Source organism: Lampetra fluviatilis, chromosome 78 (assembly GCF_964198595.1).
Source record: "Lampetra fluviatilis chromosome 78, kcLamFluv1.1, whole genome shotgun sequence".
Lineage (NCBI taxonomy): Eukaryota > Metazoa > Chordata > Hyperoartia > Petromyzontiformes > Petromyzontidae > Lampetra > Lampetra fluviatilis.
The window spans coordinates 2,664,948-2,687,650 of record NC_136352.1 but is presented as its reverse complement, the minus strand read 5'-3'; the positions used below and the strand labels follow the sequence as shown (position 1 = coordinate 2,687,650).

The following is a 22,703-nucleotide window of genomic DNA, read 5'->3' as shown; positions in this document are numbered from 1 at the left end:
GGGACCCCGTGAGACAACCCCAGGATGGGTGGCAGGGATACAGAGATATCGCAGGCCATGCGACCCAAGTACGCGAGGAGGTAACCCAAGTATGCGGGGAGGTGACCCAAGTACACCTGAATGTGACCAAGCTGCAGTCCACAGCGGAGATAGTCCAGTCCGAGGTGGGAGGGCTACGCTCCATGGTCGGGGGGATAACCAGGCGAGTATCTCAATAAGAGGCAGAACTCGAACAAATGCGCACTGGGAGGGTAAGGGGGAGTGGGCAAGGGGCCTCTTATGGAGCCACCGCCGTTCCCCTTGCGTGCTATCTATGCGACCAATGGGGACATCTCGTGAGAGACTGTCACCAGATCGCCCGTGCGAGAGCAGCACCAGGGTTAAACACCAAGGCCTCCCTAAAGAGGTTGACCACGGAGGGGTGCAATTGACGTGGCCCCAACACAAATAAACTGTCATGATAATGGTGAGCGAGTGACCCCCACGCAGATGCCGACAACAACACCCCTGCAACCAGCGGGAGCTGGTGGCAGGAATAATGGGGGCCACGTCGCTCGTAGAAGGGCAGGTGAACAGGCGGCGTACTCAGATTCTGCTGGACACGGGGGCGGCAGTAACGTCACTCGTGAGTGCAACACACTGCAGCGTGGTCGGGGTTGAAGTGGGCCGCCTACAGGCCCCGGATCGTGCGCTGCACACTGCAAGTGGAAGTGGGACTGCTGGGGAGGGTCACCCTTAAGGGTCGCCTCGGACACCAGGTGTGTAACCAGGCGTTATACGTGTCGAGCGTGTTATGCCACGAGTGTATTGCAGGTACCGACCTGGAAAAGTTGGGGCTCAGCGTGCAGCCCCGCCGGCGATGCGCCACCGTGGAGGGCAGCGGGGAGCGGATTCCTTTCTTGGGACAAGAGCCGGGTTGCCCCCGCTTCGAGCCCGTGGCTGCTATCCTGGCGTCGGCCGTCACTGTCGGCATTGGTGTTCCACTGGGTTTTCCGTTTTTCTCCCAAACCTAAACTCAAAATATAGTTCGTGGTGGTCAAACAGTCCAATGCAGGACCCTCCTGAAACATAATCTTTAACTGCTAAATGAGAAATTAAATTGAAAAACCCTCAAACACAGTACAATATTTTTATTTTACCAGGTGAGGCCATCTGAGCTGCATAGCTCTTTATCAGAATCGACCTGGACACAAATGATAGCTCAACTTAGTGGGTTATAATATGGAAATGTATTGCAGCAAAATTCTCAAAAGGCATGTTTCTAAATGTGGAGAAAAATCAATGCCACTACAGGGAGAGAAATAAAAAATTAAAAAATGTAAACTGCAATTATAAATGCGTCAGGGTTGGAATCGAACCCACGCACGCAGAGTACGCTCAAGGAGTACACTAACACAAATGAGTACACTCGCTCACTCGGATTATTTTTTCTCCGGGTCCTTCGATTTTCCCCTCCACATTTAGTAACATGCATTTAGATTATTTGGCTGCTACAATCTTCCACGTGAAAAGCCATTTCGTTGAGCTATCATCTATGGCCAGGTGGCTTCTGACAAAAGATCTAACAGCTCTGTGAGCCTTGATTGGTAATATAAAAATAGTTTACACCATTGGAATCTCATTTGCCATAAAAAAAAATATAATTGTACTTTTTACCCTTTCATCTGGCAACAAAGCTGACTCCTTTTTTACGAGGAATCATGTTTGCATAGACCACAATACCTGCAGTCATAATGCAAACAAAAAACATAACTCTGATAATGTATGCACTGTCCTTAAAGTAGATTGGTCCACACCCGAGACAGCTTTCCTTAGAGCCTAGTCTCACATGGTGTTGGACCAGATGACGCCAAAAGGCGCACAACTCAAAGACAATGCACCATCAGAGAGAGAGAGACTAGGCTCTAAGGAAAGATGTCTCGGGTGTGGACCAATCAACTTCAAGGACAGTGCATACATTATCAGAGTTATGTTTTTTGTTTACATTATGACTTTAGGTATTGTGGTCTATGCAAACATGATTCCTCGTAAAAAAGGAGTCAGTTTTCTTGCCAGATAAAAGGGTAAAAAAACTATTATCATAAAAATAGTTGTTCATCGGTCTAAAGGGTGCATCAGCAAAACCAACCCGGCAGAACGCTCCTAAATTAGAGTGCTGAGACTCATTGTGGTCATGTACTCGAGTGTGCACCATGGTGGCTGGGAGATGTTAACTGCCTCTGATGAATTACAGGAGGTGGTGGGTTCGATCGCGACCCCTCCTGTATATTTGGAGTTTTCGTGTCTCTCTCTCTCCCCGTGGTCGCGTGGATTTTCCTCCGGATCCTCAGGGTTTTCCCCTACACATCAAGAGTCAACATCACCACGCGTTTAGAGTATTTGACCGACAGACATTCCACACGTTGATAAGCCACTTTGTTGTGGGAAGGTCGCTTCTGAAAACAAGAGCGGTATAGCAGCTGAAGTGGGCTTGGCCTGGTAGGATAAAAAAAAACTGTAGAAATAATTAAAAGAAACACATTTCAAAGTAGTGAGCCAGATGAAGACAAATTAAACTTGAGCAGAAGATTAAAGCAAATACAATCAAGCGAGGGCAGGAGGCAAGGCCCCGCATGGGTAGGCCCCGCGTTGTAATGTTCCAACCTGGACATCGATTCCATACTCGCTGCTACTCAATTGATATCCCTACGAGAGAGACGGAGCGAGGCTCTACCTGGGTAAACAACAACAACCACCACAACAACAACCACGATGTGAACGTCTCACCACGGATCTCAGTGAGCGCGCGCGCAGTGCAGCGGCTTCCGGATATATCGTGACGTCACGCGGCAGCACTAGGTGACATGACGTCACTAGCGGGGTTCATCACACAATCCCCTCCCCCAACAAGCAGGGGTGTAATTGAATAAATTATGTTAATAAGTCGGGCCCATGTGGGGTGATTGGGCTTGGCTGCGAAACCGGTTGCAATGAACTCGCGACGGTTTTCGTGAATAAATTATGTTAATGAACCGCCAGTGACTGGGCGTAGCTTTTCCCAAAAAAGGATTTTTACTGGAACAGAAATCGACAGTAACCAACTAGACGTGACGTCACGCTCAAAAGCGCGGTCGAGGGGGGGTTGGGGGGTTGAATACCTTGGTGACATGACGTCACTAGCGGGGTACAGCTCTCCCTGACGCCTCACGCCGACAGGTTAATGAGTGGTGACGTCAGAGAGCGAGGTCAAGGTTAGAGTTTAAGTTTATTTAGATTACATTTCTATTGTTGCCTCTCTTGGGTGTGTGAGCTCAACAACAACGTGAACATTATTGTGTGTACACTGTGTGCGGCATCACAATATCATCCCTGGGGCCCGGCCCAGGGGTTGTGTTGGCCAACAAGCACCTTGTGACCGGGTGACCCACGTATCGCCGTCTGGCCCAGCCTGAAATGACTACGTGGCACCCTCCAGTGCGCCCGCCATCTGCAGAACGAAGGGTGAGGGGCGGGTGTGATGCCAGTATGGCAGGGAGAGGGATGGTCTCAGATGGACTTGATCTTGGTGATGGACACTCACAGCTCTGAATGCAGCAAAAGTCCAGGCAGCTTCCACAGTGTTACACAGTCTAATAAAAGAATTCTGCTCGACACATGAACCAGGTATGGGAACTTATCCGCCACTTGTAGAACTGCTTGACTATTAATGGAGAGTTGAGCAGGTGCAGTGTTGTATGAAATGGATTCCTAAGCAGGTGATTTATTTTTGTGGAACATATGCAAGGCCCCATTTCATGATGGAATTATCCAGGCATCAGAACAAGATTCCCTAACTCCATCTCATTGAGTAGCCATTAACAGATCAGCAGATGCAACAGGGCTGACCAGCAGGGAATGATCCCTTAACTATAACCAGTCATCGATAAGCGTATTATTGTAACCGCAACGAATGCAATTTATTTATACGGCCATTGTGAGCTTCTCAAACTACATAATTATTGAAGATGCTATTTAATGTAATGCATTGGGCCAAAGTAAATTTCTGTCACAAACCGAGTTGAACAGGAAATGGCTCTAACTCCTGGTCACGCACATTTCGATGGGCCTGCCCAAAATCATAAAAATCCTCAACGAATGTGAGCAGAGGCAGAGACATCGAAATCAAGGAACCTAAAGCACCAAGCCTCTTTATGGTACCATAGGCCTTAATTACATCAAGAAAGCAGAGATCTATTTTCTAGTAAAACACCCATACTCCTCTGCTGTACTCGATCGACAGAAAATACAGCCGCCCCTTGAATATCGGAGGTTACGTTCTTTGAAAGTGCCACGCGACAGATAAAAACGCGATATTAAATACTTAAGCCTTACCCAAGTAATGGCGTTAGGTAAATGTCAACTAAAATTTAGATTACAATTGAAATATGTACTGTATTCTAAATAAACGAAAAACTAAACAATTGAAATAAACATTGGGAAACCGTGTCTCATGCTTTTGGTTACAGGTCTACCCAACACGTAAGGTCACACATGCTGTCTGCTTCTACTCGACATTGTCCGAAAAGTCCTCCCAAACCTCTACATCCACAAATGGCTGTGATTTGTCTCGGGCTCCATTAGTGACTTGGAAGTCAAACCCTGGAGCCTTCACAGGTCACCTTCACGAATGGTGACATTTCCCAGCTGCCATCTTTATTGGGTCCTTGCATCACAGACCCTGCTCCTTGTAGACCTCCTTACGCGTGTTTCAGTTTCAAAACAATTCAAAAGGCCTTCCAAGTATACTTTAAGTGGTTTTAAATGTGTTCCCTGGCAGTTGTGAAGATTTGATTACTGTGTAAATGCATTCCAAGACAGTGCAGTCGTTAGATTCCGTGGAGGCGAGTTCTGCTCTTGGCAACATCACAAGCCAGAGAGGGGGAGGCCCTGACGTAACCCACTCGTTAATTTGAGGTGACGTCTTCAGAGGGAGCTTCTACATATTTAAGTAAACATGTGGAAAACAAGTTGGGATATCAATGGACACATATATAAAGTTTTATTTAAATGAAAGTAAAAAATGAATAAAACCTAGGCTAGAATACAAATCCGTAACAAAAATCCACGATGGCATCAAATGTGCTCTTTAAAGTACCTCCTTGCGAAAAAACAGATCGGCAGACATCTTTCATTCAACGTTCTCTACACGAAACAAAGGAATGTCTTACACAAACTATAAATACCATGGACTTCTATGAATGCATGTGTTCAGTACAAGCCACCTGTGGACTGGTTTTGGTGTACAATGTCTCAACAACAGTCGGGCTTTGCTTCAACTGATGTTCATCAGCAAGGTCCATTTCAAGTCTCAGTTCGACAAAATTTATATACGTAGTACAAAATGATAACTAGTGTTGTTGAGAATGTATCTCCTATACGTAACTTTTAAGTGGTATACCTTAACTGATGAATGATCCGACTAGGCTCCCGATTTCAAAGACAATGAGTTGCCCCAGAGTCAGATGTGGCCCGATTCACAAACATACCCTTTGACCCATACCACCAAAACAGATACTTTGTCCGGACATTACATATTCCATGTTTGACATTAATACACAAAATGTTGCATGTACGTACAGAATCAGACAGGTATTCTTTCAATTATGATTCAAAAGAATCAAACGGCACATTGGCAACATTTTATTACTAAAATGACATGTACTGCATCACGTTGCAACGTATTTACAAGTTAATCTGACGAGATTAGGCCTATATGTGCCGCACTCTCATAAAGGGAAGCCAAGCAGTAGTACATTCTCTATTTGTTGCAGAGGTTCAAGGTTCAAATCCGACTGGTATATCAATCATCGCCCCCGACTTACAAACTCATATCCACATGCAAGCCAGTGAACGGTCACCTTGTGGCAAACAGGGGCAGATGCCCATTATGGGCACCCTTCGAGTGTCTAAGATGAGATATGTTAGAAAACACATGAGTCGCTCCCGGATTCGAGAACGACCCAACCTACAGATCCACAAAAACTGGCCACTCTTACACTGCAGTTTGAACCTAGAAATTGAGTGTTCAACTTCACATTATATTCATTGGAAAGGCCTGTGACAAAGGTGCATCCATTAGAGCTTAATTGTCTCAAGCTTGCACATCTACCTGGTCTCCATTTGACTTTGTATTGTCTAAGAAGTCCACCCACACCTCCACATCCACAAACTCCTGGGAGTTGCCTCGCTCTGCCTCACAGTCAGAATTTAGTTCCTGCTTTACACTGCCTCCATCTATGTGAAGGTCCGATTTTGGAGTTGAATCATCTTCAAATTTAACCTTCACTTCTACGCTCTTCACTGTTACTTCTTCACATTTCACCTTCGCCTCTTCATATTTCACCTTGATACCTTTCAAAGTGTCCAGGCTAGGGTTGTCTTCTGGTTCTTGTTTCATGAACAATGGGGTCATTGCAGCACTTTGACTTTCACAAGCTGATTTCAGATTACACTTCTTGTGGATTTTCTGATGCGTGTGTGTTCTCTGGTGTTTTTTAAGATTTGATGACTTTGCAAACACCTTCCCACACAGAGTGCACTTGAAAGGTTTCTCTCCTGTGTGTGTTCTCTGGTGTGATTTAAGAATTGATGACTTTGCAAACGCCTTCTCACACACAGTGCACTTGAAAGGTTTCTCTCCTGTGTGTGTTCTCTGGTGTGATTTAAGAATTGATGACTTTGCAAACGCCTTCCCACACACACTGCACTTAAAAGGTTTCTCTCCTGTGTGTGTTCTTTGGTGGGTCTGAAGATATGACGACCATGAAAATGCCTTCTCACACACAGTGCACTTAAAGGGTTTCTCTCCTGTGTGTGTTCTCTGGTGTCTTTGAAGATGTGATGACTGTGTAAATGCCTTCTCACACACAGTGCACTTGAAAGGTTTCTTTCCTGTGTGTGTTCTCTGGTGTCTTTGAAGATGTGGTGACCGTGCAAACGCCTTCTCACACACAGTGCACTTGAAAGGTTTCTTTCCTGTGTGTGTTCTCTGGTGTTGTTTAAAAGTAGATGAATCAAAAAATGCCTTCCCACACACACTGCACTTGAAGGGCTTATCTCCTGTGTGTGTTCTCAGGTGGGTTTGAAGATTTGATGACTTTGCAAACGCCTTCCCACACAGAGTGCACTTAAAAGGTTTCTCTCCTGTGTGTGTTGTCTGGTGGATCTTAAGATTTGATGACATTGCAAACGCCTTCCCACACAGAGTGCACTTAAAAGGTTTCTCTCCTGTGTGTGTTCTCTGGTGTGATTTAAGAATGGATGACCGTGCAAACACCTTTTTACACACACTGCACTTAAAAGGTTTCTCTCCTGTGTGTGTTCTCTGGTGGGTCTTAAGATTTGATGACTTTGCAAACGCCTTCCCACACAGAGTGCACTTAAAAGGTTTATCTCCTGTGTGTGTTCTGTGGTGTTGTTTAAGAGTAGATGAATCTGAAAATGCCTTCCCACACACACAGCACTCTAAGGGTTTCTCTCCTGTGTGTGTTCTCTGGTGCTGTGTCAAGTTTCCAGTACGATCCGTGCTGTTTGCATGCTGGTCGCATTGTTTCCTTCTTGTACTGAACTGCGCTGAGTGCCTTTGCTCCATCAGGCCAATTCTGCAGAAAGAGCGTCAGCTGCAAACAGAAAAGCATGTCCACACCATCTATGTGAGTATTGAGGCACAGAGGAATGCATATATACACAGTCACACATGACTTACACATCTATACATATTTTCATGATATAGTGAAAGAGATTCCCCAATTCATCACACGGGCTGTTAAGGCACACAATGCGAGGGCAAATGGTCATAAATATGCCTGGACACCCTAGTGTCTTCAAAATTAATGTTTACCAAAAACTCCAAGCACACAATTTTGGTTGTCTAGCTATGACAGGAATATTTATTTAAGAAAAATTAGCTAACATAGCAAAGGCTGTTGAAAAGAATACTATTTGTATTATGCAGAAATGTATAAATTAATGTTCATTTGCAACTTAGAGGTGTGAAGCCAGGCTCAGATGAGCTTGAATGCGAGGATGAACAGATCTAACTTAAGCTGCATATGTGCAGTGTTAATTTCCTGACTGTTTCCATTCTTATAAAATTTTGTTCTGTACCTGTTGAATTCCATGATGAAATGGGGCCTTGCATATGTTCTAGAAAAAGATCACCTCCCTGGGAAAATCTTGACTTAAAACTTTCGTGACAGCAGGAATTCATATTCTTTGGTTATTTCGGTAAAGTCACGTAGATAGAAAATAATAATACAAATAAAGTGAATAGAAGAAAAAAAACGACTAATGTAGACTGTAGACTGTAGCCTGGTTCTTAACCTCTGTGAGCGTACTGGCAGTCTATAATGTAGACTATTGCCTGTATTTTGACGAGACCTTTGCAATGGACACGCACAGCTTTGTATGTAAAAAAGTCCAGCAGCTTCCACATAGTGTTCCAGAGCCTAATGAAAGAATGCTGCTAGACTAATTTGAAGTGAGACTTTGGATGCCAAACCAGAGCTGGTCGTGAACACATTAACCAGTTATAGGAGCTCCTCCACCACGTGTAGAACGACCTGATTATTCATGGAGAGCTGAGCAGGTGCAGCGTTGAATGACATTACATTCCCAGCGAGGTGTTCTTTGGGTCGTTCGGTAAAGTCACGTCACTTAACCGAAAGACCCAAAGAATATGAATTCCTGCAGTTACGAAAGCTTTAGGTCAAGATTTTCCCAGGGAGGTGATCTTTTTGCAGAACATATGCAAGGCCCCATTTCGTCATGGAATTCTCCAGGTACAGAATACGATTCTCCAACTCAATATCATTGAGTAGCCATGACCAGATCATCAACATGCGTAACATGGTTGATCAGCAGAGTACAATCCCTTGACTATAACCAGGCATCGATTAGGGTATCATTGTTACTGTATGAAATGCATTTTTAATAGGGCCATTGCGAGCTTCTCAAAACACAATTATTTCAAAATGCTACGTAATGTAATGCATGGGGCCAGAGGGAATTTCAGCCACAAGCCAAATTGAACAGGAAAGGGATCCGACTCCTGGTCACGCAGCTTTAGATGGGCCATCCAAAAATCATAAAAATCCTCAACGAATGTGAGCAGAGGCAGAGATATCTAAAACAAAAACCAATCCAAAACACCAAGCCTCTTTATGGTACTATAGGCCGTAATTACACCAAGAAAGCAGAGATCTAGTTTCTGCTGAAGTCCATACTCCTGTGCTATAGCTGATGGACAGAAAATACAGCAGCCCCTTGAATAGCGCGGAGGTTACATTCTTGTAAAGTGCCGTGCGAAAGCTAAAATGCCCATGTTCAATACTAAAGCCTTACCTAAATAATGGGGTTAAGTAAACGTCATATCAAATATACATCACAATTGAAATAAGTACTGGACTGTATTCCCAATAAACTAAATTACTGAAATAAATGTGGAGAAACCGTATACAAGACATTCCAAGATGAGTATAAATGTATATAAATAAAGCACTCTGTGTGTTTTTTTGAGAACCAAATTGCACCAACACTTTGAAACATACACACATCAAAAATTCCATGCTTACTCAAGGGAAAGTTATTATGTTTTTCACACAAATTTTACCTTACCTGTTCACCTTCAACACCCCGCCGCTGCTATATTTTTTCATTTACCACATTATACTTACATATAATCAGGCCTGTATTGTTGCCACAAAATTCATTAACTTCCGGCTCCTTATTGTCCTCTCTGCACACGCACGCCTCACCTCTAATATACTGTATTATTTCATCATGGAACCTTTGCCAGTACTAAAATATGAGAATAGGTTTTCCCCATTTTTCTGGCAACAAAACAGGTGTTAAGATGTTAAAACACCAAACTGAAACCTTTTACAAGGAATCATGTGTGCATTAACCGCAATACTTGTGGTCAGAATGCAAACAAAAACGCCTTTTGGCGTCATCTGGTCCAACCCAGGTGAGACTAGGCTCTAAGGAAAGCTGTCTCTGATGTGGACCAATCAACTTCAAGGACAGTGCACATCATCAGAGTTATGTCTTTTGTTTGTATTATGACTGCAGGTATTGCAATCTATGCAAACATGACTCCTTGTAAAAAGGTGTCAATTTTGTTGCCAGATAGAAGGGTAAAAAAACAATTATTATATTTTTACTGGCAAATGAGGTTACCATAGTGTAAAAACACTCTGATAGAAAATGCATGGTCTGCTGCTGAGGCAGACTGTTTTAAAAGGTATGAAATGGGTGTAGCCCAAGGGTCATAAAGAAGTGGCCGGGGCAAGTGATGTTAATGTAATAAATTAGCATGTTAATGTGAAATCGAAAAGTAGTGCAATCCAAAGCGGCCTCCCTACAAGACAGAGAAGGAGCGAGGCTCTACCTGGGTAAACAACTACCACCACGACAACAATTACCATTGAGCACGCATGAAAATAAATCACGCTTGCTAACACAGAGCGCACGCCTGGGATACACTGCCGAGTTCATAGATGACCTCGCCACCGAGAAAGTTCAGCAGTATCTGACAAGCACAACGGGGTGGCAGCCAGATGCGATCTGCCCATATCCCCCATCTAACACCCTTGCCGAGCACGCGCACGTTTGTGTGTGAGGGATTTGCTCGCGAGCGTGCGGAATTCCGATGGCTGGGACGGGATAGCACCATTGCAAGTCTTCTTCCAGAGGAGGAGGTGAGGGGGGGGGATGGAAGGAGGGAGCCTCCGGGACCCCGTGAGACAACCCCAGGATGGGTGGCAGGGATACAGAGATATCGCAGGCCATGCGACCCAAGTACGCGAGGAGGTAACCCAAGTATGCGGGGAGGTGACCCAAGTACACCTGAATGTGACCAAGCTGCAGTCCACAGCGGAGATAGTCCAGTCCGAGGTGGGAGGGCTACGCTCCATGGTCGGGGGGATAACCAGGCGAGTATCTCAATAAGAGGCAGAACTCGAACAAATGCGCACTGGGAGGGTAAGGGGGAGTGGGCAAGGGGCCTCCTATGGAGCCACCGCCGTTCCCCTTGCGTGCTATCTATGCGACCAATGGGGGCATCTCGTGAGAGACTGTCACCAGATCGCCCGTGCGAGAGCAGCACCAGGGTTAAACACCAAGGCCTCCCTAAAGAGGTTGACCACGGAGGGGTGCAATTGACGTGGCCCCAACACAAATAAACTGTCACGATAATGGTGAGCGAGTGACCCCCACGCAGATGCCGACAACAACACCCCTGCCACCAGCGGGAGCTGGTGGCAGGAATAATGCGGGCCACGTCGCTCCTAGAAGGGCAGGTGAACAGTCGGCGTACTCAGATTCTGCTGGACACGGGGGCGGCGGTAACGTCACTCGTGAGTGCAACACACTGCAGCGTGGTCAGGGTTGAAGTGGGCCGCCTACAGGCCCCGGATCGTGCGCTGCACACTGCAAGTGGGACTGCTGGGGAGGGTCACCCTTAAGGGTCGCCTCGGACACCAGGTGTGTAACCAGGAGTTATACGTGTCGAGCGTGTTATGCCACGAGTGTATTGCAGGTACCGGCCTGGAAAAGTTGGGGCTCAGCGTGCAGCCCCGCCGGCGATGCGCCACCGTGGAGGGCAGCGGGGAGCGGATTCCTTTCTTGGGACAAGAGCCGGGTTGCCCCCGCTTCGAGCCCGTGGCTGCTATCCTGGCGTCGGCCGTCACTGTCGGCATTGGTGTTCCACTGGTCCGTTTTTCTCCCAAACCTAAACTCAAAATATAGTTCGTGGTGGTCAAACAGTCCAATGCAGGACCCTCCTGAAACATAATCTTTAACTGCTAAATGAGAAATTAAATTGAAAAACCCTCAAACACAGTACAATATTTTTATTTTACCAGGTGAGGCCATCTGAGCTGCATAGCTCTTTATCAGAATCGACCTGGACACAAATGATAGCTCAACTTAGTGGGTTATAATATGGAAATGTATTGCAGCAAAATTCTCAAAAGGCATGTTTCTAAATGTGGAGAAAAATCAATGCCACTACAGGGAGAGAAATAAAAAATTAAAAAATGTAAACTGCAATTATAAATGCGTCAGGGTTGGAATCGAACCCACGCACGCAGAGTACGCTCAAGGAGTACACTAACACAAATGAGTACAGTCGAGATTATTTTTTCTCCGGGTCCTTCGATTTTCCCCTCCACATTTAGTAACATGCATTTAGATTATTTGGCTGCTACAATCTTCCACGTGAAAAGCCATTTCGTTGAGCTATCATCTATGGCCAGGTGGCTTCTGACAAAAGATCTAACAGCTCTGTGAGCCTTGATTGGTAATATAAAAATAGTTTACACCATTGGAATCTCATTTGCCATAAAAAAATATAATTGTATTTTTTACCCTTTCATCTGGCAACAAAACTGACTCCTTTTTTACGAGGAATCATGTTTGCATAGACCACAATACCTGCAGTCATAATGCAAACAAAAAACATAACTCTGATAATGTATGCACTGTCCTTAAAGTAGATTGGTCCACACCCGAGACAGCTTTCCTTAGAACCAAGTCTCACATGGTGTTGGACCAGATGACGCCAAAAGGCGCACAACTCAAAGACAATGCACCATCAGAGAGAGAGAGACTAGGCTCTAAGGAAAGCTGTCTCGGGTGTGGACCAATCAACTTCAAGGACAGTGCATACATTATCAGAGTTATGTTTTTTGTTTGCATTATGACTGCAGGTATTGTGGTCTATGCAAACATGATTCCTCGTAAAAAAGGAGTCAGTTTTCTTGCCAGATAAAAGGGTAAAAAAACTATTATCATAAAAATAGTTGTTCATCGGTCTAAAGGGTGCATCAGCAAAACCAACCCGGCAGAACGCTCCTGAATTAGAGTGCTGAGACTCATTGTGGTCATGTACTCGAGTGTGCACCATGGTGGCTGGGAGATGTTAACTGCCTCTCCTGAATTACAGGAGGTGGTGGGTTCGATCGCGACCCCTCCTGTATATTTGGAGTTTGCGTGTCTCTCTCTCTCCCCGTGGTCGCGTGGATTTTCCTCCGGATCCTCAGGGTTTTCCCCTCCACATCAAGAGTCAACATCACCACGCGTTTAGAGTATTTGACCGACAGACATTCCACACGTTGATAAGCCACTTTGTTGTGGGAAGGTCGCTTCTGAAAACAAGAGCGGTATAGCAGCTGAAGTGGGCTTGGCCTGGTAGGATAAAAAAAAAACTGTAGAAATAATTAAAGAAACACATTTCAAAGTAGTGAGCCAGATGAAGACAAATTAAACTTGAGCAGAGGATTAAAGCAAATACAATCAAGCGAGGGCAGGAGGCAAGGCCCCGCATGGGTAGGCCCCGCGTTGTAATGTTCCAACCTGGACATCGATTCCATACTCGCTGCTACTCAATTGATATCCCTACGAGAGAGACGGAGCGAGGCTCTACCTGGGTAAACAACAACAACCACCACAATAACAACCACGATGTGAACGTCTCACCACGGATCTCAGTGAGCGCGCGCGCAATGCAGCAGCAGCTTCCGGATATATCGTGACGTCACGCGGCAGCACTGGGTGACATGACGTCACTAGCGGGGTTCATCACACAATCCCCTCCCCCAACAAGCAGGGGTGTAATTGAATAAATTATGTTAATAAGTCGAGCCCATGTGGGGTGATTGTGCTTGGCTGCGAAACCGGTTGCAATGAACTCGCGACGGTTTTCGTGAATAAATTATGTTAATGAACCGCCAGTGACTGGGCGTAGCTTTTCCCAAAAAAGGATTTTTACTGGAACAGAAATCGACAGTAACCAACTAGACGTGACGTCACGCTCAAAAGCGCGGTCGAGGGGGGGTTGGGGGTTGAATACCTTGGTGACATGACGTCACTAGCGGGGTACAGCTATCCCTGACGCCTCACGCCGACAGGTTAATGAGTGGTGACGTCAGAGAGCGAGGTCAGGGTTAGAGTTTAAGTTTATTTAGATTACATTTCTATTGTTGCCTCTCTTGGGTGTGTGAGCTCAACAACAACGTGAACATTATTGTGTGTACACTGTGTGCGGCATCACAATATCATCCCTGGGGCCCGGCCCAGGGGTTGTGTTGGCGAACAAGCACCTTGTGACCGGGTGACCCACGTATCGCCGTCTGGCCCAGCCTGAAATGGCTACGTGGCACCCTCCAGTGCGCCCGCCATCTGCAGAACGACGGGTGAGGGGCGGGTGTGATGCCAGTATGGCAGGGAGAGGGATGGTCTCAGATGGACTTGATCTTGGTGATGGACACTCACAGCTCTGAATGCAGCAAAAGTCCAGGCAGCTTCCACAGTGTTACACAGTCTAATAAAAGAATTCTGCTCGACACATGAACCAGGTATGGGAACTTATCCGCCACTTGTAGAACTGCTTGACTATTAATGGAGAGTTGAGCAAGTGCAGTGTTGTATGACATGGATTCCTAAGCAGGTGATTTATTTTTGTGGAACATATGCAAGGCCCCATTTCATGATGGAATTATCCAGGCATCAGAACAAGATTCCCTAACTCCATCTCATTGAGTAGCCATTACCAGATCAGCATATGCAACAGGGCTGACCAGCAGGGAATGATCCCTTAACTATAACCAGTCATCGATAAGCGTATTATTGTAACCGCAACGAATGCAATTTATTTATACGGCCATTGTGAGCTTCTCAAACTACATAATTATTGAAGATGCTATTTAATGTAATGCATTGGGCCAAAGTGAATTTCTGTCACAAACCGAGTTGAACAGGAAATGGCTCTAACTCCTGGTCACGCACCTTTCGATGGGCCTGCCCAAAATCATAAAAATCCTCAACGAATGTGAGCAGAGGCAGAGACATCGAAATCAAGGAACCTAAAGCACCAAGCCTCTTTATGGTACCATAGGCCTTAATTACATCAAGAAAGCAGAGATCTATTTTCTAGTAAAACACCCATACTCCTCTGCTGTACTCGATCGACAGAAAATACAGCCGCCCCTTGAATATCGGAGGTTACGTTCTTTGAAAGTGCCACGCGACAGATAAAAACGCGATATTAAATACTTAAGCCTTACCCAAGTAATGGCGTTAGGTAAATGTCAACTAAAATTTAGATTACAATTGAAATATGTACTGTATTCTAAATAAACGAAAAACTAAACAATTGCAATAAACATTGGGAAACCGTGTCTCATGCTTTTGGTTACAGGTCTACCCAACACGTAAGGTCACACATGCTGTCTGCTTCTACTCGACATTGTCCGAATAGTCCTCCCAAACCTCTACATCCACAAATGGCTGTGATTTGTCTCGGGCTCCATTAGTGACTTGGAAGTCAAACCCTGGAGCCTTCACAGGTCACCTTCACGAATGGTGACATTTCCCAGCTGCCATCTTTATTGGGTCCTTGCATCACAAACGATGGGCTAATGGAACTTCAAATTTCACACGTCAATCTCAGACCCTGCTCCTTGTAGACCTCCTTACGCGTGTTTCAGTTTCAAAACAATTCAAAAGGCCTTCCAAGTATACTTTAAGTGGTTTTAAATGTGTTCCCTGGCAGTTGTGAAGATTTGATTACTGTGTAAATGCATTCCAAGACAGTGCAGTCGTTAGATTCCGTGGAGGCGAGTTCTGCTCTTGGCAACATCACAAGCCAGAGAGGGGGAGGCCCTGACGGAACCCACTCTTTAATTTGAGGTGACGTCTTCAGAGGGAGCTTCTACATATTTAAGTAAACATGTGGAAAACAAGTTGGGATATCAATGGACACATATATAAAGTTTTATTTAAATGAAAGTAAAAAATGAATAAAACCTAGGCTAGAATACAAATCTGTAACAAAAATCCACGATGGCATCAAATGTGCTCTTTAAAGTACCTCCTTGCGAAAAAACAGATCGGCAGACATCTTTCATTCAACGTTCTCTACACGAAACAAAGGAATGTCTTACACAAACTATACATACCATGGACTTCTATGAATGCATGTGTTCAGTACAAGCCACCTGTGGACTGGTTTTGGTGTACAATGTCTCAACAACAGTCGGGCTTTGCTTCAACTGATGTTCATCAGCAAGGTCCATTTCAAGTCTCAGTTCGACAAAATTTATATACGTAGTACAAAATGATAATTAGTGTTGTTGAGAATGTATCTCCTATACGTAACTTTTAAGTGGTATACCTTAACTGATGAATGATCCGACTAGGCTCCCGATTTCAAAGACAATGAGTTGCCCCAGATTCAGATGTGGCCTGATTCACAAACATACCCTTTGACCCATACCACCAAAACAGATACTTTGTCCGGACATTACATATTCCATGTTTGACATTAATACACAAAATGTTGCATGTACGTACAGAATCAGACAGGTATTCTTTCAATTATGATTCAAAAGAATCAAAAGGCACATTGGCAACATTTTATTACTATAATGAAATGTACTGCATCACGTTGCAACGTATTTACAAGTTAATCTGACGAGATTAGGCCTATATGTGCCGCACTCTCATAAAGGGAAGCCAAGTAGTAGTACATTCTCTATTTGTTGCAGAGGTTCAAGGTTCAAATCCGACTGGTATATCAATCATCGCCCCCGACTTACAAACTCATATCCACATGCAAGCCAGTGAACGGTCACCTTGTGGCAAACAGGGGCAGATGCCCATTATGGGCACCCTTCGAGTGTCTAAGATGAGATATGTTAGAAAACACATGAGTCGCTCCCGGATTCGAGAACGACCCAACCTACAGATCCACAAAAACTGGCCACTCTTACACTGCAGTTTGAACCTAGAAATTGAGTGTTCAACTTCACATTATATTCATTAGAAAGGCCTGTGACAGAGGTGCATCCATTAGAGCTTAATTGTCTCAAGCTTGCACATCTACCTGGTCTCCATTTGACTTTGTATTGTCTAAGAAGTCCACCCACACCTTCACATCCACAAACTCCTGGGAGTTGCCTCGCTCTGCCTCACAGTCAGAATTTAGTTCCTGCTTCACACTGCCTCCATCTATGTGAAGGTCCGATTTTGGAGTTGAATCATCTTCAAATTTAACCTTCACTTCTACGCTCTTCACTGTTACTTCTTCACATTTCACCTTCGCCTCTTCATATTTCACCTTGATACCTTTCAAAGTGTCCAGGCTAGGGTTGTCTTCTGGTTCTTGTTTCATGAACAATGGGGTCATTGCAGCACTTTGACTTTCACAAGCTGATTTCAGATTACACTTCTTGTGGATTTTCTGATGCGTGTGTGTTCTCTGGTGTTTTTTAAGATTTGATGACTTTGCAAACACCTTCCCACACAGAGTGCACTTGAAAGGTTTCTCTCCTGTGTGTGTTCTCTGGTGTGATTTAAGAATTGATGACTTTGCAAACGCCTTCTCACACACAGTGCACTTGAAAGGTTTCTCTCCTGTGTGTGTTCTCTGGTGTGATTTAAGAATTGATGACTTTGCAAACGCCTTCCCACACACACTGCACTTAAAAGGTTTCTCTCCTGTGTGTGTTCTTTGGTGGGTCTGAAGATATGACGACCATGAAAATGCCTTCTCACACACAGTGCACTTAAAGGGTTTCTCTCCTGTGTGTGTTCTCTGGTGTCTTTGAAGATGTGATGACTGTGCAAACGCCTTCTCACACACAGTGCACTTGAAAGGTTTCTTTCCTGTGTGTGTTCTCTGGTGTCTTTGAAGATGTGGTGACCATGCAAACGCCTTCTCACACACAGTGCACTTGAAAGGTTTCTTTCCTGTGTGTGTTCTCTGGTGTTGTTTAAAAGTAGATGAATCAAAAAATGCCTTCCCACACACACTGCACTTGAAGGGCTTATCTCCTGTGTGTGTTCTCAGGTGGGTTTGAAGATTTGATGACTTTGCAAACGCCTTCCCACACAGAGTGCACTTAAAAGGTTTCTCTCCTGTGTGTGTTGTCTGGTGGATCTTAAGATTTGATGACATTGCAAACGCCTTCCCACACAGAGTGCACTTAAAAGGTTTCTCTCCTGTGTGTGTTCTCTGGTGTGATTTAAGAATGGATGACCGTGCAAACACCTTTTTACACACACTGCACTTAAAAGGTTTCTCTCCTGTGTGTGTTCTCTGGTGGGTCTTAAGATTTGATGACTTTGCAAACGCCTTCCCACACAGAGTGCACTTAAAAGGTTTATCTCCTGTGTGTGTTCTGTGGTGTTGTTTAAGAGTAGATGAATCTGAAAATGCCTTCCCACACACACAGCACTCTAAGGGTTTCTCTCCTGTGTGTGTTCTCAGGTGCTGTGTCAAGTTTCCAGTTTGCATGCTGGTCGCATTGTTTCCTTCTTGTACTGAACTGCGCTGAGTGCCTTTGCTCCATCAGGCCAATTCTGCAGAAAGAGCGTCAGCTGCAAACAGAAAAGCATGTCCACACCATCTATGTGAGTATTGAGGCACAGAGGAATGCATATATACACAGTCACACATGACTTACACATCTATACATATTCATATTTTCATGATATAGTGAAAGAGATTCCCCAATTCATCACACGGGCTGTTAAGGCGCACAATGCGAGGGCAAATGGTCATAAATATGCCTGGACACCCTAGTGTCTTCAAAATTAATGTTTACCAAAAACTCCAAGCACACAATTTTGGTTGTCTAGCTACGACAGGAATATTTATTTAAGAAAAATTAGCTAACATAGCAAAGGCTGTTGAAAAGAATACTATTTGTATTATGCAGAAATGTATAAATGAATGTTCATTTGCAACTTAGAGGTGTGAAGCCAGGCTCAGATGAGCTTGAATGCGAGGATGAACAGATCTAACTTAAGCTGCATATGTGCAGTGATAATTTCCTGACTGTTTCCATTCTTATAAAATTTTGTTCTGTACCTGTTGAATTCCATGATGAAATGGGGCCTTGCATATGTTCTAGAAAAAGATCACCTCCCTGGGAAAATCTTGACTTAAAACTTTCGTGACAGCAGGAATTCATATTCTTTGGTTATTTCGGTAAAGTCACGTAGATAGAAAATAATAATACAAATAAAGTGAATAGAAAAAAAAAACGACTAATGTAGACTGTAGCCTGGTTCTTAACCTCGGTGAGCGTACTGGCAGTCTATAATGTCAACTGTAGCCTGGTTTTTAACCTCGGCGCGTGTATTGGCAGTCTATAATGTAGACTATTGCCTCTTTTTTTGACGAGACCTTTGCAATGGACTAGACCTTGGCGATGAACACTCACAGCTTTGTGTAATAACAGCCATAGAGGGTTCACGTGGGGATTGGCTTGCCGGTCCCGCTTTGTAGCCAATAAGGGGTGAGCCAGGGAGCATGGCCTCGGCGTGATCACGGCATGTTAGCAGGGGTGATTGGCCTGGACAATCGGGGCCTCAGCTAATGGGAAGCCGGATCAGAGGCGTGGTCCCGGGATTGACAGGGAACCATCGGGAACGGTTAACGCTGTCTACGGAGGATTGGCTGGGGGGTACCACGTGACGAAGGGATTAAGAGAGAGAGGGAGAGAGAAGTCGGGAGCAGACTTGGGAACGAGAAGAGCAGGAGTCACGCGCGTACGGGGCTCTGGGTGCCACGTGCGCGGTGGGGACTTGGCGGGAAGTCTGCCCGCTTTCCGTTGTCTGTCAGAAACGGGGAGTGTGTGAAGTGTAACTGTGGAAGTTGAAAATAAAAAGGACCGATTCCGGAAGCCGTCTCAAGAAGGTTTATTACATTGGTGTCAGAAGTTCTTCTGCGACTGTTTGGACGATCGTCAAGATGACCAAGCACCTCAGAAAAAAGAACCTGCCCGAGCCTCCAACGGAGGAAGAGGCCGAGACGGACGAAGATGAGCTGTAGGGGGCTACAGCCCCTATGCCGCCTGCTGATACTGCTCTTCTCGACGCCTCTCAGCGTCGACTGGGAGAAGATGCGACCACCGCAGGAACGAAAGACGGATGGCGGCTGATGGTGGAGCAGATCGAGTCGTTACGCGCCATTCTGCTGAGTCTGGTGACCGCGGTAGCGTCCTCACCAGCCGTGGGTCGCCAGATTGCGGATCAGCTGGACGCCGCGGGAAGGGGTCCTACAAAAGAATCGGAGTCCACAATTGCTCCTGCCACGCGGGAAGAAGCCGACGTTTTGGGCGGGGCGGCTGCGCTGGAGCCGTCGGCCGCCATTTTGGGCGCGCCTGCCGCCACGCGGCCGCCGGACGCCATTTTGCCTGCGACGGGTGGAGCGCGGGAACCGCAGTCGGAGACGCCCGCGGCACGCGCTTGCCACCGCAGACATCGCCTTCCACAGATTAAAGAATTTCTCGCCGGGGGGAGTGCTTTTACGTGGCGCTTCGAGTCAGCCTTTAGATCCGTGCATTGGACGGAGGAGGAGGCGCTGGGAGCGCTACCTACACTGCTTGATGATGTTTCTCTGGGGGTCTTCCGCTCCATCCCGGCGTCCAAGAAGAAGACACTGCGAGATGCATTCGCAGAGATGGCGGTATTTTACGACCCACCGACGTCAGCCACCAGAAAATGTATGTCGCATCGCCGAGGATCGGAGGAGTCGCCTTTGGCTTATCGGGGGGCGTTGATGGCGCTGGCCATGGCTGCCTATCCCGACGCGACGGCCGATCATTTGGATCCTCTCATCCTTTCCCGTATGCTGGAGTTGTCTCAGGAGCTCAACATTTCTCTACCAGTGTGCGGCCACGAACCGCTTACATCGCGATGGGTGGCGCGCTGCCTGGACGCTAAGTTTAACATCAAGCGCTGGGACCAGATGGCGGCGTGGACGGGGAAACCCGAAATCGACGGGCCGCCCTTGGGGTGGTCTCCACGACGGGTCGTGCACTGCTCCGACGACTCTGGCGACGACGACGTGCTGGCTGCTGCTGTTCCGCATGGGATTCCGGGACGGCGGCTGCGCGACCAGCGTGGTGACTACGCAGGCCGTCCACGTGCGGGGGCCGGGTCATCCGACCGCCGGCCGACGACGGCCGCGTGTTTCAAGTGCGGCAGACGAGGCCATTTCGCCCGCGACTGCCGCTGCCGACCTCTGCTGTCGCCTCTTCCGCCAAGGGGACCTCCATCTCCTCCACCTGCTGCGGAACTGCAACAACCTCGGGCGAGTCGGCACAAATCGGACACCCGGCAGGTCGTGTCACATCATTCATCCACTCGCACTCATTCTTACACTCCTAAGGATAATTTTACTTCTCCTGCACCATTTACACGCTCTGCTACACAGTGGAAGAAATTGGCTCGCAGGGTTGTGGCTGCGGCGTCAGGCTCGTCGACGGTACGGGGTACCATCGACGGCGTTGACGTCCGTATTTTGGTGGACACTGGCGCATCTGCCACCATCATTTCAGATGTTATTTTTCATTTGTTGTCCATTCCTACGTCGCGGATACGCAGGGTTAATGATGCGTGTGTAGCCGCAAATGGGGGTAGCATGGGTATCTGTGGTCAGGTAGATGTGAGCATCGCTATCGGAAATATTACCGCCGCAGGACCTGTTGTTGTATGTGTCGGAGTTATGAAATTTTGATGAAAATAATAAAAATTAATAATTTTCCGAAAAATGCGCAAATCGCATTAATTATGTTAATGTGTGTATTAACATGCATAAATTATGATAATGCATGTGATTATATGCATATATTATGATAGTGTGAGTAATTATATGCATAAATTATGATAATCGCTGAGATAATCGTAGTAAGTTATGCGGATGCTTGCGATGATGTTAATGTGAGCAGTTGTGGTAATTAGGCTCAGCTTCGTTTATCCAGAGTTATGTCAATCAGGATAACACGATGATCAATGATTAAACGTTTACCGATTATCCTAGCGTGTGTTATGATATTTAGGTCTCCATTTTCATATCTCATCACAGGATACAGTTATCAAAAATATGATGGTTTTGCATGGACTTGGAAAGAAGCACTCGAACAGTTGGTGTTAAGCAATTTTATTCTAACAAGCATGTGACATTCTATCATGCAGGTCAAACATGCGTCAATAATTCATGAATAACCAAACACTTATGCATTTGCGATATCAAGCATTCGATTAATATGGATAACTAAAATTCTTATGCAATTACGAGATTAAGCATTGACTAAAATGAATGAATAAACACTTATGCATTTACTAAATTGAATAACTCAAAACTCTTATGCATTTTCGATATTGTGCATTCGACTAATATGGATAACTACAATTCTTATGCAATTACGAGATTAAGCATTGACTAAAATGAATGAATAAACACTTAAGCATTTACAAAATTGAATAACTCAAAACTCTTATGCATTTTCGATATTGTGCATTCGACTAATATGGATAACTAAAATTCTTATGCAATTACGAGATTGGGCATTGACTAAAATTAATGAATAAACACTTATGCATTTACTAAATTGAATAACTAAAACCCTCCTAACAACCAGGCATCTCATTAGTTTGTTTTGGTATCGGTCACAATCGGCGACTGGCCGAGTTTGAAACAAGCATGACACATTTCGTTTTGCGGTAATAAAAGCACTTATTGTATCCCCGAGGCGAAAGTATATGTCAATAGATTCATCGGTAAGTATAATATTCTTTTAACGGAATGTTGGAGTCAATGGTGGGTGAGGCGTGTTGCGGGAGAGCTAATCTGGCTCTGTTTTAATTAATTCTTCGGCGAGGCTCTGACAAAG

At 45.5% G+C, this 22,703-nt stretch overlaps 1 protein-coding gene across 1 annotated transcript in view; it reads right to left on the bottom strand.

Annotated features, from left to right (window-relative positions):
* Window positions 1-22,703, bottom strand: part of LOC144953590 (uncharacterized) — a 47,277-nt gene that overhangs the window by 5,639 nt on the left and 18,935 nt on the right. The window contains exons 3-8 of the mRNA XM_078884162.1: window positions 16,898-18,399; window positions 11,562-11,642; window positions 6,116-7,633; window positions 3,448-3,466; window positions 2,767-2,834; window positions 822-1,009 (exon numbers count right to left, since the gene is read on the bottom strand). Of these exons, the coding sequence (XP_078740288.1) occupies window positions 822-1,009; window positions 2,767-2,834; window positions 3,448-3,466; window positions 6,116-7,633; window positions 11,562-11,642; window positions 16,898-18,316 (3,293 nt within the window). The 5' untranslated portion in view covers window positions 18,317-18,399. The remainder of the gene's footprint in view (window positions 1-821; window positions 1,010-2,766; window positions 2,835-3,447; window positions 3,467-6,115; window positions 7,634-11,561; window positions 11,643-16,897; window positions 18,400-22,703) is intronic.